General features: G+C 37.4%; 1 protein-coding gene across 2 annotated transcripts; it reads right to left on the bottom strand.

The window, feature by feature from the left end:
• Positions 1-793: 793 nt before the first annotated feature.
• On the bottom strand, positions 794-14,921 carry LOC148160070 (ceramide synthase 2-like). 2 transcript variants are annotated; one of them, XM_088004016.1, is made up of 11 exons: positions 14,798-14,921; positions 12,239-12,418; positions 10,582-10,699; positions 9,672-9,790; positions 8,382-8,439; positions 7,704-7,754; positions 6,870-6,962; positions 6,442-6,570; positions 4,625-4,731; positions 3,635-3,788; positions 794-1,887 (listed from the first exon to the last, which is right to left on the bottom strand). In XM_088004016.1, exons 2-11 carry the CDS (start codon positions 12,409-12,411, stop codon positions 1,687-1,689), a joined length of 1,203 nt encoding a protein of 400 aa, XP_087860142.1. In that variant the 5' UTR covers positions 12,412-12,418; positions 14,798-14,921; the 3' UTR covers positions 794-1,686. The 2 variants fall into 2 exon arrangements, with proteins under 2 accessions (XP_087860142.1, XP_087860143.1); XM_088004017.1 differs by lacking the exon at positions 14,798-14,921 and adding an exon at positions 12,516-12,661.
• Between the last annotated feature and the right edge of the window lie 1,381 nt (positions 14,922-16,302).

Below are 16,302 nucleotides of genomic sequence, written 5' to 3'. Positions count from 1 at the left end.
GTGAGGATGAAGCCTGGAAACTGCAACTCTGAGAACGAGCTGCGTCTTAAAGGCCACACTCAGTCCACCCAGGCATTTTACACAACTGAATGGTTGCCATGGAGATTATAAAATTTCTCAAACATGCATGAAAAAAATCAAGGCAACACTCTGAGTATGTTTATGATGCGGGAAAAACATAACATGATGTAAAGCTCCAAAATGTTGGTTTTACACAACACTGTCCCATTAACTGAAATCTGCTGGTTGGGAATATCTATAGTTCCAGTCGCTCCAGTTTGACGCTCTGAAGCTGACAGAAATTCTATACTGCTGGCTTCTCTGTCAACAGCCTTGTAGACTGTTGTCTTTTTCATTGCTGGCCTTATGAACTTTCGTCTTTTATTTCCATTTCCTGCCCTCCTCCTGAAGCCCCTCCATTAACCCTAGTTGGGATGTTTTTTCTTTATATTTTTTTCAAATATAAAAAAATGTTTTTTCTCTTAAAACTTGTCATTCATGCTTTTCTTCTTTAATGGCATCTGAAAATACATATTCTTTTTGCCCACATAGTGGCACTGTTGTCATTTCTATAAGAAACTATTATACTTCTTAGTTTGACATCAAACTAAAGTGATGAAGCAAAGTGAAATAATAGTTTAATGAATTATTCTGTGTGATTGCCGATTCTTGTGTTTCATGAGTTTTAGTTGCACATAAAATGAGGAATAACACCAGTAAAAGATTTAGCCTGAAAGTATGTTAACATAAAGGCTGCTTAAAATATTGTCTGATTTGTCATTTTAAAAATGAATTATTTTTAGTAGTTTATTTCCTCGTTTTATTTTACAAAAAATGACAGATGAGACTGCGATGGACTGGTGACCTGTCCAAGGTGACCCTGCCTCTCACCCGTTGACCTCTGAAGATGGGCACCAGCACCCCTCACCATACCAATAGGGATACACGTGTAAGATGATGGATGGATGACAGATGAGAGAAAACCACAGCTGTTACTCCACATGAACCACCGAAACAAACCGTTACACAGGCACTTTTTGATTGTAGGTTTTAAAAAGTAACTTTCATTTTTAAACAGTCACTGAGGAAACTGTAAAATGTGACCATTTGTACAGAATGCAGTCTTTCCATACATCCTGGGTATTTTGCTCTTTGCCATTTTGTACATTTGCAGTTTTGGTGGTTTCATATCTAATTTTATGTTCTGACAATTCAGAATCCACTGGCTTAACCAGGGTTCAGAAACACAGTCAATAGAAATGAGATATAAAGTCTTCATGAGATCATAGTGTTAAATTCATGAGCATATTTAGCTCCCAGAAAAACAAACTGATGCACAATGATGAAGTACATGTGTACTAAACGGAATTAGGAAGACCAAATGGGACATAAAGAGGCAAACTGACCTGCTCCACATTAGTAACTCAGCATCACAAAACTCATGGAAATGTTCCGGTTATTGTTGCAGGTTAGCTGATTATGTATTCATGAGTTATGAAACTTAACCGAAATAAAAAGAAACAACAGAACACAAGGGAAAAATCTCTGTTTCCCACATTGCTCATTATCCACTTAAGTAAGGCTTTTTTTTTTTACTTCAGTATCTGTAAAAATGATAAACACAATCAATTGTGATTTGTTTTTCCATCAGCTCTACTATTTTTGTCACATCTCCATGTTTGCTGGTTACACTGAGCCCAGCTCATGACATAGTCTTGATAAGCAGGTGTTCTCTGGCGGAGACAAACCGAAGCATCCATTCTTCTCACTGGCTGCATCTCTTGACAGTTCATTGAAGGGCTTGTGTTGTTGAACATCTCCATCCTCTGTTAGGCTGCTCTCTTGTTCTTCCTCCTCCTCATTGTCACTTCTCTCATCTCTTGTTAGCTGTGACACAGAAAAGTTTAAGTGAAAAAAAAATAATTAAACTTTCAAAGTTAGAAATGCTATTCCTCAAGGTGTGAGACCTATGGCTAAAGTTAAATGAGGGGAACGGTTTACCTGTAGAAGAAATTGGCCCAGATTTACTGAAGGGAAGTACAACAATGATTATATTGCTGTGACATGCGGTCCCTGTGGTTTATAGTACAAACCTCCCCTGTGGTTTGTACTATAAAGTACCTATTTTCCATTTAATTTAACCAAATCTGATGTGTTTTTTTTCCTTCAAAATCGCTGAATTTTCGCATTCAAATGCTTGGAAGCGAAGCCGGTAGCGAGCTGAGCCTCACCTGGGATTGCGCAACCTCTCGCTAACTGCACCGGTTGCTATGAGAGCATGCTCCTCCTGTCTGTACGTCGCCAATAAAATGCTTAAAAACATTTAACGTATGAACCGATTTTCCATAATTTAGCTTATGTATTTAATATACTGTGTTTTTATTGTCACTAGCTGTGTGTGTAACGTGTTTTGTGTGCTGAGGAGTGATCATACACGGCAGAGAACAGATTCGAGGTGAGGCAGGCAGTTCTCCTGCCTTATGGCAGGGGGCGCTCATGAACCCAGATATTGTGACTCCACAACTGCAGAGTAAGAGACCGGTAACAGCGAGCTAGCCATATAGTAGCTGCGCTGATACAGAGAGCGAGAAAGACGTGGTTTTGAGTTGTACTTTAAGGGTTTCTCTCTTTGGTTTTAAGCACAGCATGAAATTAATAATATCTACATGTCTAAGTTTGATTGAGATAACGGAATTATTCTGCGGCGGCGGCGCGGCTGAGTATCACATGTTAAAGAATAGTCTTTTTTCCCTCCAGCATTGTACACATGCGCAAAATTTCCTTATGTAAACAATAACATACAGGGGGTCTAGATTTGTCGGTGCCTCACCAGCTATGAACCTCACCGCACGTCACTGTTCTATTGGTATGTTTTTTTATCTTAAACAAATAAGGAAAACATACAATTATAATGAACTTATGATATACCATAGGTATGTATAGGTTCAAAGTCAGTCAAACACTAAGCTTGGATAAACCTTCTTGTAGACCTAGATCCATTAATCTCCTGGTACTTCATGACTCCATTCTGTAAGGATTCACAAAGCTACTATTAGATTATAAATAGGTTATTTATAATCCTTTTATAACTAGGCACAGAAAATCCATACATTTGGTTTTATTATTGCACCAATAATAAAAAAGATTCAATTTTAGTAACACAAAACAAGCAAAAATTAATTAAATAAAGAGAGTTAATAAATTCCGTACCATGGGCTCGTAAATAAACCTTCCTTGGTGAACAAAATATTCTACCATTCTATCATTTCGGTGTAATATCTTCACAGTGAGCCTCAGTTTTCCACAACTCTTGATGGTTACAAATCATTTGCAGTTAAATTGTAAAGTTTTTTTTGTATTTTTTTCCCCAAAATTAAATGGAAGGTCTGACATTGCCAGTGCGATGGTCAATGGACAGTGGCACCTTCGCCTCTATATGAAACCCTACAGTATTGTTTTTCTGTTACACAACCTTTATATGATGTGGCTCTTGTCCAAACTGTTGACCATATGGAGTCCAAAGCTGCATTTATGCACTTCTGTGTTCCATCAACCGTATCAGCAGAGATAAATTTTGAGTTGACGCAATGCACTAACACACACACACACACACAAACTGTGAACAACAACTTACTGTGCCAAACAGAAACTTCCTGATCATGCGGAAGATGAGGTAGGCCCAAAATATGTGAAGGAAGAGAAGAACCACAAGCATCACGTTGAAGAAGTAGTAACCAAAATAGGCCGGGTAGTGATGAACCGGGTAGACCCAGGTACAGTGGATCAACCTGAAGAACAACAACAATTGGCGTGAGTGTTTTCCCCCAGTGTGAACAGTTAGAAAACAGAACACATGAACCAGATCAGCATCACTTATTCATCCTGTACTGTTGGTCACTTAACACTGATATTTTTGGTGAGTCTAAGGTCTATAAACCACTCTCAGCATTTTATTCACCTAATTTTGGTTTGACGTGTTTTTGTATGGACCTCTGAGTTGTGTTATGATTGTGTATAAAAAATAAAATACTTTAATTTGAAAAAAAAATGGTTAACTTTTAAACATCCATTCATCCATCCATTTTCTGTACGCCCTTGTCCCTTAGTGGGGCCGGGAAGGTTGCTGGTGCCCATCTCCAGCTAACGTTCCGGGCAAGAGGCGGTGTACACCCTGGACAGGTCGCCAGTCTGTCACAGGGCAACACAGAGAGACAGGACAAACAACCATGCACACACACACACACTCAGACCTAGGGACAATTTAGAGAAACCAATTAACCTGACAGTCATGTTTTTGGTCTGTGGGAGGAAGCTGGAGTACCCGGAGAGAACCCACGCATGCACAAGGAGAACATGCAAAATCATGCAGAAAGACCATGGGCCGGAATTGAAGCCAGGACCTTCTTGCTGCAAGGCAACAGCTCTACCAACTGCGCTACTGTGCAGCCCTTTCAAACATATAAAGCATAAAATAATACTAATCACGATATATGTTCCGCACATGAACATATATTTTGATTTGAGCAAATCAAAATGAAATATCTATTTATTCTACGTAATCATGCAAACATGCAGGTTTGCATCATTTCTGTAGTTGTACATTGGAACTTTTGGAAAAGCTTACCAAAACGGAAAGATGATCAGTCGTGTCACCATAAACACAATGGCAAATGCAACAAAAAGACCATGGCTGGTTTTCTCCCATTTTGCGTAGTTGAATAATTTGGCAGACTGAAAGAAAAAAAACAAACAACAATACAAAACATGAGTTTTAAGCAATTAATACCAATACATGTCTCATGTTTAATGAACAGCAAAGAAACTATTTATTGTCAAAAGAATTCTTTCTCAAACTATAGTTCCAGACCACTGGTGGTCCGTGGGCGCCCCTCAGTGATCGCGAGGAACTGTGCATAAACGACCGCTTATTTGCCGTGATGCGAGTTAAACGTGTGACGCTACAGCTAGCTTACCAAAGGATTGTGTTAAAAGTAATACTGGAAAACTGAGTTAAAACCATTTTGCAGTTTCAAACATCTTTTGTTCAATGTCTTATGTTAAAGATGTTCTTACTGAAGATCTTCAACATTTTATGTTGAAGCAATAAAATGCTTCCAAATTTTATTGCTTCAACATAAAAGCAATAAAATACTTGTATAGGTGTTGAATATGTTCAACGCCTAAGTTGAATATAAAATGTTTAACATGTTGTTCTTATGATGATGTTCAACATAACAAAATTAAGCACATTTCTGCTATGAGTGAAGTATTTTTATAATTCACTTCCTAAAAATATAAAAGAATGAAGGTTTCACACCTTAATTGTGTGAAACAATTAAGGTTTCACACAATAAACCTTAATTGTGTGAAAGAAAATTGACAGTTATAAAAAGTCTAATACTGTTTATCGTCTTTTTGTATTGTATAGCAAAAAAATACATGAGAAAAAATGAACTAAATTGAGTTGAATTGATAAATTGTTTCATCATGCAAAATAGATTTCAGATTTCAAATTCAAGTAAGCCGCTTTATTTTGGGGCTTTTGTTATGGCAGGTCATTTTTGACCCATAGGACAAGGGGAGTAAACAAAATGTTAAGATCTTGCAAGAGTTAAGAGACTAATACTTTCATTTCAGGTTGCATCATATATTGTTATTGGGGGGCTGTTTCAGGTTAGGTGGTCCGTGACTGTTTGTTAAATGGGTTAAGTGGTCCTCGGCCTGAAAAAGTTTGAGAAACACTGGTCTAAAGGAACCAATAGTGAAAGACTGGCATGCAATACTGGCATCATGAGACAGTAAGCATGGTGTTATGTGCTTCATTATCTGATGCATTCATTTGATGTAGTAGTCTTTAGTTTCTCATTTTAGCAGGTATGTCTTGTTTTATTTGAAAATTCTGATTCCTTCTTATTTCTTGTTTTGGTGCCGTTTTTCTAGAGCTCCTTTCAGATCATCTTTTGGTTCTGTAACCTAATAAATTCACCTTCATTTGCCAAGTATATGCACACAAACAAGGGATTTGACTTCAGTTTGGTCTGAATGTACAAACATGTAATCATATTTTACAAACAAAGAGAATGAGGTTAAATTGGTGTAACTGTTGGATCTCCAGCCATGAAGGATTGAAACTACACAAGGCTGGTTTGGGATCTATTCATCCCACAATGCACTGCTCAAAGCCACTTTAGCTTGAGTTCCAACACCAGAACATGGAGGGGTTTCAGGAAGGAAATTGTGATGTCATGAAAGCTTAGATCAGGGCAGGAACCAAGATAAACTATATCCCTCAATAGCAAAGATACATAGGATTCTGTTAGTGCATCCAGGACCTATGTACTGTGCAAAGATTTCAAAGTGCATGAATACAGCATGTTATGACTAAAATCTATGGCTTAACAATAATTGTGTATGAACTTATGATCCATATTTCTCACTGACCTCCAGTAAAATATCAGAAGCATCATGGACCAGCATGACCAGGGTTCCCATTCGGATGAAATTTGCACACCAGGAAAATGACAGAAGGACTAGAGTGGCTAAATGGTGGATAATCTGCTCCTTGAAGTCCTGAATTACAAACAAAATGATATCCTTCATTTAACACAAAAATACACAGAGGAAAGGATATCAACCAATAATAGAAATAAAGGTTCTCAGCAGAGAGTGTAGAGAACATTTTTAATTTTCTGCCAACGGAAGCTTTCATTTCAACCAGAACAATATTTTAATCTCCAATTTTTAAAGCTTTCTAACTTTCAGAAAAATGAAAACTTTCAGTATTTAACATGCAATTACACATAATTTACATAAAACTCTGAAACTGAGGAACAAAATTGACATTTTGATCTTTCAGGTGCATGACTCGCCTTTCTCTTGACATCAAAAGCAATGCTGCAGAGAAGACAGCCATAAAAGCTCATCTCCAGGATGTAATACCAGTACTGAGAATCCAGCATGGACTGTGGACAGACATGGACAAAATGAAACAGGACACACTTATACATAGAAACAAATTATTCCTTATAAATGTGCTCTCCATTTCATTTCCATTCAGTATAACTTCTTCTCATCTTCGAAGGGTAGGGTTTGAGAGGAGTTGCCTGTCTGCAGCAGACAGTGTGTGAGAGGTCCCCATCAGAGGGAAACAGACACAGAACTAACCATACATGCAGACACTCAAACCAAGAGACCGTTTAACCTAACAGCCATGTTTGTAAAAGAAGTGAGAGAAATCAGAGAACATACAACTATCCATGGATAGTTAAAACATATAAGTGACATGTAGAAAGAGCACAGGCTGGGATTCAAACCTGTAACCTTCATGCTGCTACCAACTTTTTGTAAATTGGTCACCATATATGAAACAATTACAGATGTTAACATATATAACATCAATCTTGGTTTCATATTTCATTAATCGATATTGTACTGTTTACAAAGCACTTTTGTACAGACTGTACAGATTATTAATTTTCACTGTTCATACTGTACAGAATCTTACATTTTCTGCATTTATCTTATTTTTATTTTATTTTTCATATTGCAATTTGATCTGTGTGTATGTGTATGCTGCAACTGCACAGTAATTTCCCGGTTGGGATGAATAAAGTACTTCTATTCTATATTTGCTTAATTAAATTGTTTTGGGCATGTCAAAGTTCTGGTTGTTATCTGTAAAAACATTTATTAAATAAACAAACCTGCTTTGGATAACCCGTCCATACTTGTCTAGAGTCATACAGCCACTCTTTCTGTAAAATATCGACACAAAGAAAATCATAGTCAGTTAATTGAAATTTAATTGGGAGTAACTGCTGAAACTGAGTTGTCAGGGCAGTATTCTGTATTTTACAGCCACATAGTGCAAGACTGGCAAACTATGTTATCTTCAGTTGTTATAAAATGCTGAATTTAACAAATATGACTTAAAAGAAATTTAACTGTGTAATTAAACACCTTGAAATTAGGCCTATGCCTCTTTAAAAACTCTGCCTTCAGGAAGTTATCACCACATTTCTCATCTAACGTTGACATTTTTACCAGGTGAGAAGTAATTTGTATGATGAGCTCAGCAGATGTGCGGTTCCACCAGGTGTTTGCTAATTGCTGCTGGCTAGTCTGAAGGAGCTGAGTGGGAGAGAAGTGAGGAGGTTTGTTCTGTAAAGGCAGAAGCTCAAAATCTTGGAAGTTGCAGTTCTGAGGAGGAGCTGTGCCTCGAAGGCGCCGCTAGGGCCAAACGGGTGTTTTGCACAGCTGAGTGGTCGTCATGGAGATTAAAGTATTTATGCTTGCATTAAAGAGTCAAAGCAACACTTATGATGAAGGGTATCAGGGTTTCTTAAAAAAGTCATTTTACATAATACGGGTTTCATACTTACGTCATAAAGTGCTGCGATTCCTCCTATAAACGCAGACAGGTAAAAGACAAACCTCCAACTGCAGCAGCAGAAAAAACATTGCATGCACAAATTACATAGCACATTTATGAGTATTTAAGGAAATAATATCATCACAAACACAACTGCACACTTACACAATCAAAGATGACACCATAGCAATGAGGTAACTCCCTTGTTTTCTTGCTAACAGACAGATAATCTTGGTACAATTGGCATAGACAGAACAATGAACTGTTGAAGTGATTCAAATGTGTGCACTTCATGTATTTGAGAAGTTCATTTATTTCAGAATCAGACAGCAAAGTATTTCTATTAAATAAATCCAGGTGCTATGGGATGAATAACATTAATTTCTCTTCATTTTGGTGATTATTTCAAAATGCAAGATACACTTACTAATTAGAATATTCCATCAGAACAATAAAAAAAAAGTACTTTTTAATTGCAGAGTTGTGGGCCTTATGAAAAGTAGGTCCATGTATTGTTGTACAGTATCTGCACCCAGTGCTCGATCTGGGCTCCTTTTGCTAAATCAGTGCAATATGGATGGAATCATGAAGACCAAGTTGTTTTGTTCGTGGCCTTCAGCTTGCTGCATTGTTGTTTCTGGTGTCCCTCATCTTCCTCTTGTCCTGGTCGACACAGTGGACCAGCAGATTACATTTCCCCTCTTCCTCCAATCCCTGGGAGCTTGATTTCAAAATGAACTAACATTTGTGATGCGCCATGGGAAATCCAGGAACAAGTCGCCAGAGCAGAATAAACACAGATTTCTAAGAAAATAATGATTTTCATAAAGTTTTGTGTTTGAGTAGTACATCATACATTTTTTCAGTAACTTACAGTTAGGTTGTTGCAGCAGATTTTATTGTATTAAATCTTCAGACAATGTCCAATTTCAGCTTATAGACTCAATTTGTAGCATTAATCAAAAATGCTCAGTCTGTGTGATTCTCAAAAGGGAAAAAGTGCAAACAATGTCTACCTTATGAAATTATCAGTTAAGTTTAAAGTTTAGACAACTTTTAAGCCAGGCAATATAGTTTGGTCTAAACATTGATGAAATATTATAAATCTAAACTAGCTATATGGTGGCGTTTATGTCCATCAACAACTTTAACATGGGAATCAGATATTTTGCTCACTGGGCATGTCGCAGTGTTAGCTTTATTGAATCACTAACATTTATTTATATTTATTTAGCCAATTAATATTACCTCTTAAACAAGCATCCACACATCCTCACACACACAGAAAATGAGTAGTGACCTGGCCTCTCTGAATTTCTTTAGGACTCCAGGATGGTCCTGCCTCCGTCTTCTTCGGAACCAGCGTTCAATTTGCCTGACAGGCAAACTGCTTTTCTTAGACAACCCATTAATGTCAGCCTGGAATTAAACACACACAAGCTGAATAAATATGTTTAAAGGTAACATGTTCTCAATCATTTTTGTGTTAGCAGTTTATATTTGGGAATCTGAAATATCTCAAAAATACTTTAGTTTAAGTTTCCCAGAGTCTGGATGCATATTAAGGGATTTTCTGTGACATCATTTATGTTTTCACAAATGTGTATTTGAATAGCTACACCACAGCTCTTAAAAAAAGCTCCAGCCTGTGGAAGCCCAGGGGCCTTAAGGGCCCGGCTAGAAGAAAGCTGTTGTACTGTAAACCTTCAGTGCTTTGAACGAAGCAGCAAGGTTTCATTAGGACACCAGTTGCTAGACTGGTCGTCTTCCAGTTCAAAGTTAGGAATTCAGTCACCAACCCCACAGCCACAATGTTTATCGGCAAAACAATGACATGAGAGGGACTGCATCTCCATAGACAACAATGGATCTATACCCGGCAACCTGTAGGCATGAGGTGGGCGTTCCTGTGAATGACTCAATCATTCACAAGTAGCATTGCAAGCTAACCTAATTTGTGTGAGGAAACTGGAGTACCCAGAAAAAACCAACACATTCACAAGGACATCATGTAAACTCACCAAGCCCTGCATGCTCACAGAATTAGTCAAAATGATTTTGAATGAGTTTTTTCATGTTAAAGTTTTGTTGGTCTTAAACGTTAACAAAATTGCTGCTCTTCTATTTTAAACATAACACCATTTCTGAATGATGTTCACAGATGAACTCTTTCAGATGCTGGCTGGTACATTTTTAATTTACTGTTTTACCTGAAGTGGATTTTTACTATGAGTGCTGTAGTAGTTCTCCAGGATGGGGTTGTGTTCTACTTTCAGATGGACTCGATGTCTGATTCCTGCAGAGACTGCGAGTGGTGTTGCTATCCACCTGCATCACAAGAAACACACATTCAGAAGGAGCATCTCAGTGGAGAAGGCTTTCAGCGTGCCATTGTAACAGTGGCTCCACACAAGTGAAATAGTATGTGGACATAATCCTGATTCAGCGTTTCAGTTTTTAACTGTGTCTCTCCTGAAGGAGACGCAGAAATTGCTGTTATTTTCATGTATTTTATTTCCTTTTCATTGAAAGTACTTTCTGGATCTGGATCCATTTCTGTTGTGTCATTTCTATCATAAGAAGCTTGAGCCAATTGCGTCAGATGGCTTTTGTTAAAAAGAAGACATTCTTTTCACCGTCCTGACATACTTGATCAGTAGAGTGTGTATCTCTAAATACAATAACTTAGGCTTCTTTAGATAGGCAACTTTCCCATTGATTGGTATTGTAATTAAACTAGGCTTAATATGTTGATATTAAAAGGGGTCGTATGATAAAATATTTTTTAAAAACCTGATTACAATAAATTGAAGCGTGTGGTTATAACATGACAAAGTGTGAAAAGATAAATAGGAATGAATTTCTTGGCAAGGTGCTATACTGTATTTTATTTACACATGCAGGCTTATTTTCTAAGAACCTACAGTAAGTTCTGAGATTTTAGCCCCAATCAAAATTCAGCACAGCCTCGACGGATGATTTTTAGCGTTTTTATTTATTTTTTGATCTAGATCACCATGAAAACTAAAAACATGTAAATATTAAAATACAAAACATGGGCTTACAATACAAACAACAAAACAAAACGCACCTCGCTGCTTTCACTGGAGGAATGCAAATCATTTGCTTTTGTTTATGCAGACATTTGAATCTTGTTGACAGTTGTTTTCCAGCAATTCACAGTAAAACTGATTGCTGCCAGATTTTATAAGGCCTGCCCTGATTGGCTACGGCACCCGATAAGGCCCAAAATAAAACATGGAAAACTACATGCGCCATTAAATCATAAATATAAACAACCAACAGAACAGTGTCAATGAAAGCACACAAACATCTATAAACAATCTGTACAATTTGAAAATTCACGTTAAATAATTTACAAAATTCACTGAATAATTTACACAATTTATTTTAAACAATTAATCCATTACACTTTGCTTTATACAGCTGAACTATTTTTTAAAGGCCAACACCAAATCCTCAAGAACACAGAGATGTTTGTTCTTTACTCAAGGTGGGAAAAACAAGGACAAAGTTCTTTTTAGCCACTTTACAAGAACTTAAGTACATCAGCTCCTTGGAAGTTTATATCCCTCCCACTCTACCACACCTCATACCCACATTTCATATTTCTCAGAAACCACACAAGAGGAAAGTTCTGCCCGCATAAAATCTCAAATACAGTTGAATGAAAAGAGTGATTCCTTTCTGTTCTTGCAAACTCTGTTCTTAAGACCGTGTATTGTCCTTAATAAATGTATAGAGTTTGTCAGTCTTTTAAAACTATATCTAATTCTTGTTCATTATTTTAGAAAAAATGCATGCCATACATAACACACATATTGTAATCTGCATGTGAACTCTTACCTTTCAAACAGGTATCTGACCAGTAAAAAGCTGAAGGCATAGGGGACTGTGACATAGAGATGTGAGGCTTTGGCATAGACCCGACCGTCCTTGTCTTCCAAGTCGGCCCAGGACAGCTCAGCAGGCAGCCACAGCTTGTCCCACCAGAACCACTGGTACAGAGTCTCCAACATCTCCTTTCTAAGCAGGCAAAGCAAACAGGGTATGAAGATGAGACAACATACAAAAGAACAGCTTAATTAGAAAATGTTATCATCCAAGTTCCCTATGTACACACCAACTCACTCCTGAGGTGAACGTATAGCTACTAAGCAATCATGGCATTTTGGAAAGGAAACTTGGAGAAAACACATGCACAGGGTCCAGTCATTTCTTATTGTGTCTTATTTATTCGTATGGTCTAAGTCAGGGGTGTCAAACTCCAGTCCTCAAGGGCCGCTGTCCTGCAGTTTTTAGATGTGCCACAACTACAAAACACTGGAATGAAATGGCTTAATTACCTCCTTCTTGTGTAGATGAGTTCTCCAAAGCCTTGCTAATGACCTAATTATTTTATTCAGGTGTGGTGCAGCAGAGGCACATCTAAAGGTTGCAGGGCAGTGACCCTCCAGGACTGGAGTTTGACACCTGTGGTCTAAGTGGAATACTAAAAATAAGGTTCCAGAGAGAACCTCCACTAAGCAGTGTGCATTTAAAGATGTGACAATTTCCCTGTACATACAGCCATATTTCCTAAACAAATATTGACCTAATCATCACTCCCTTGGTTTCAAATCCACGCCTTTTTAACAATCGTCCCTCCCTGTCATAGACTCGTTCACCCACAGAGAGAGAGAGAGCAGGGCGGGCAAAATAAACAAGGCAAATGCTGACAAAGAAAGCCCGGGTTGAAAGTAACCTGAAACAGGTGCAGATGATAAGGGTGAGCTCATGCTAACCTGGTACCTGTAGCCTTTAGCCTTGTATTAAGGAGCAGAAGCTGAAGTGTTCTCTGACTTATTTGTAGGATCCCAACAAAAAAAAAATCAGGAATGTCAGTTTTCCCTTTCTGCTGTTTTTTTTTTTTTTTTTAATAACAGCCAGTGTAACATGTGCATGGTTAATAATTAAACTTCCTGCATTTTCTTCATCAATGTCGTACCATGTACAGGGACATCAACAGGATTTCCAAAATTAAGACATTACGACAACAAAGAAATAATGAACCCAACGTTGATAATTGTTCTGTAGGTTCCTGGTTTATCTCTATCATTGTGTCCTCGGGCAAGACGCTTCACCTGCTGATGGCGCCGCTGAATCAGTGGCAGTGTGAATAACAGCCATTGATCATAATTTATTAGTTTTTCTGCTAAGTCTTGTTAACCATAAACCTCTATGTTTTATTTTTTCTTAAAAATGTAAAATGTTTATGGATTAAGATCCTACTTATTTTTTTTCCAAGTTATGGTTTATGAGCTGCTTCAATTCTTTGAGCTTCCTGGCCTCCTTGTTATCACATTAATCTTTTGCTCCCTTCACAGAAAAATTCAAGTCCAAAACAGTAATATAACTTTGAGCAAGAGAAAACTCATTGGTTTTCAAAAAGTCAATCTTCAACTTAAATCTGACAGGAATGTGAAGGTATTTGGACTTAAAATGTCAGGTTTGAAGGCAACTGATTACACTGGAGTTTATTTAGGGGTACCAGAATAAAGGGGGCTAAACATAAATGCAAACCACACCCTTCAGATTTTCCTGTCTATGAGGTAATAATAATAAATAAATAAAAAATAAGAATAATAAACTTTATTTAAATAACAGACATTGCACTGCTCAAACATGTCAGGATCCGATGTGCTGTACCATGTTATAGCATAAGATAATTCTCATCTGCAGGGCTTTGGCAGGTTACAAATAGAAATATAATATAATAACGCAACAAAGTTGAACACAGCAGCTTATGTTCTACTCTCACCACACACGCACATAAAAACACATACACACACTCATAAATGTATAAATTACTGCAATGTTAATGGAGACCATAGCCAGGCAACCCACGTTATTGATTTTGCTTTGAGCTGACAAACAAAGCTGAGCACACAGTGAGGGAGAGTGTAACCGCTCTGACTGATTCATAACAAACCACTGAACCTGAAACTGAAGAGGAAGAAGCTGAAGCTTACTTCATGCCATCATTTGTGACTCCTTTTATTTTTCACTTGGTTCAAACTGTAGTTCATACACAATTAAAGCATAAGATATTTTTTGTTGCTTAATAGTGTTATTGTGTATTTCTGTTTAAACCACACCTGTTATGAATGAAGCCAAAATAATTAAGCGCAATAATTCCACTGTATCACAGCCGATATTATCTCCAGTGAATCAGGAGAAACTCCTGTCAGGAGTGATTTCAACTCTGAGCTCACAGGACAAACCCAGACATCGACATCCTGTTTATCTCAAACAAAAAGATCTTATTTATCCAAAGTGACCAATGACCAAAGTGCAAAAAGTCAAAACAGTGAGTGACGGTCAGATTAAAAATAATATATCAAGGTCAAAGTAAAACAGACTTACCTATCCACTAACTGCCATCAAACACAGAAGGTAAGGGCAGCTGTTTCCACTCCAGGTGGCTGTTTGTGTTTGCTGTGAGAAATGAAGGCTGGCAGGACAGCCCTTTATACCACCCCTCCCCAACACACGCACACACACACATACACACACACATGCACACGTACACACACACATGCAGATTCCCAGCAGCTAGTTTCTGTATAACGTTTTTTAGGTAACGCCCAGCACAGCTACAATTACCTGCAAAGGTCTTGAAGTAAAGGCAGGCTGACAAACAGCATCAGGTGTTTTACTGCCTTGAGGAGATCTTAATGTTCCTTTACCAAGTTTCTGATAACTCACAAAATAACAGGTTCCCTCAGAGGAGAGCCATCTAAAGAATAGATGCAAACAAGATCTGAATTAAATTAGATTTTACTTTAGATACAGTAAAATCTAATTCTAAATCTTTTGTATTTCTAAAATTACACAAATGGATAGGCTGCTTGCTAATTGTGCTCATAATGTTGAATAGCCCAGAACCGAGGCAGGATCCTCCAGACACGACCGTAAAAGCATCTTGCATTCAGACAAAGCTCTTTTTTCCCAGTTTCTCTAACTTGATCTACACTCTGTTCAGACATATTATGCAAAACACCTAAAAAACAAGGTGTTGCACTTACAAAGGTGTTCAAATAGTAAATGTACTTTAACATTTAAGCCAGACACAAGTCTCTTTAATCAGTCTATTTTGTGCATCAGTCACTGAGATACAACTATTGTTTTCTATTTTCACTCCATTAAAAAAAAAAAAACTTGGGCATGGTCTCATTAGCATCCATTAAAGACGTTGATGTTAAACTTGCAGAGGTTTTCAGACAGGAAGTAAACTGGAACATTCAGCAAGGCAGCCATTTCTTAAACCTGTCTATTTTATGTTTCTTTCTGTAACATAAAGTTCTTTTTCCCTCAACTTTTTCTAACTACACTTAAACACTTTTTTGGTCATGTTCTTCTTAATCTCTAAAAACATTGATCACCTTTGTAAACTCAAATACTCAAATACACACAGTAAGCAACCTGGAGTAGGCATCACTTTCTGAAAGGTGCCCACTTTCTATTCTCCCAGAGATAAAGCTCTTTGTTCTCCAGTTTGATCTAATCCCATTTAAATACTCCTAACAGACATGTTGTTGTTCAAAGCAACTAAAAATTATGTATTTGAGCTTATAACGGTGATCAAAGATACATTAAGTTAGGCATAATTTTAAAAGCCTATTTTATATGTTTCTCCCTGAGTTAAAGCTCCTTTTTCCTTAGTTTGTTCTAACTCTTGGTATGCATGTTCTTGTTAAAAAATGTCCAAAATAACTCTCTTTGAGCCTACAAAGGCAGTTAGACAGTAAAAAACCTGGAACATTCAAGCTAGGTATATTAATTTTTTGTGTACTTCTCACTGAGATAAGGTAAGGTAATTTCATTTATATAGCACATTTTCAGCAGCGAGGGAAAAGTGCTTTACATTA

This window comes from Poecilia mexicana, unplaced genomic scaffold, assembly GCF_051168715.1.
Source record: "Poecilia mexicana isolate PSO_F unplaced genomic scaffold, ASM5116871v1 scaffold_3, whole genome shotgun sequence".
Lineage (NCBI taxonomy): Eukaryota > Metazoa > Chordata > Actinopteri > Cyprinodontiformes > Poeciliidae > Poecilia > Poecilia mexicana.
The sequence above is the reverse complement of the archived record's forward strand: the minus strand, read 5'-3'. Positions and strand labels throughout refer to the sequence as shown.

Bases quoted from the DNA above. Each gene is read 5' to 3' on its own strand.
- LOC148160070 (XM_088004016.1), bottom strand. From the start codon at position 12,411: ATGTTGGAGACTCTGTACCAGTGGTTCTGGTGGGACAAGCTGTGGCTG. The intron at 6,963-7,703 runs GTTTGTTTATTT...GTCTGTCCACAG, and splicing joins GGACGGGTTATCCAAAGCAG to TCCATGCTGGATTCTCAGTA. The intron at 6,571-6,869 runs GCGAGTCATGCA...TTTGTAATTCAG, and splicing joins CTTTTGATGTCAAGAGAAAG to GACTTCAAGGAGCAGATTAT.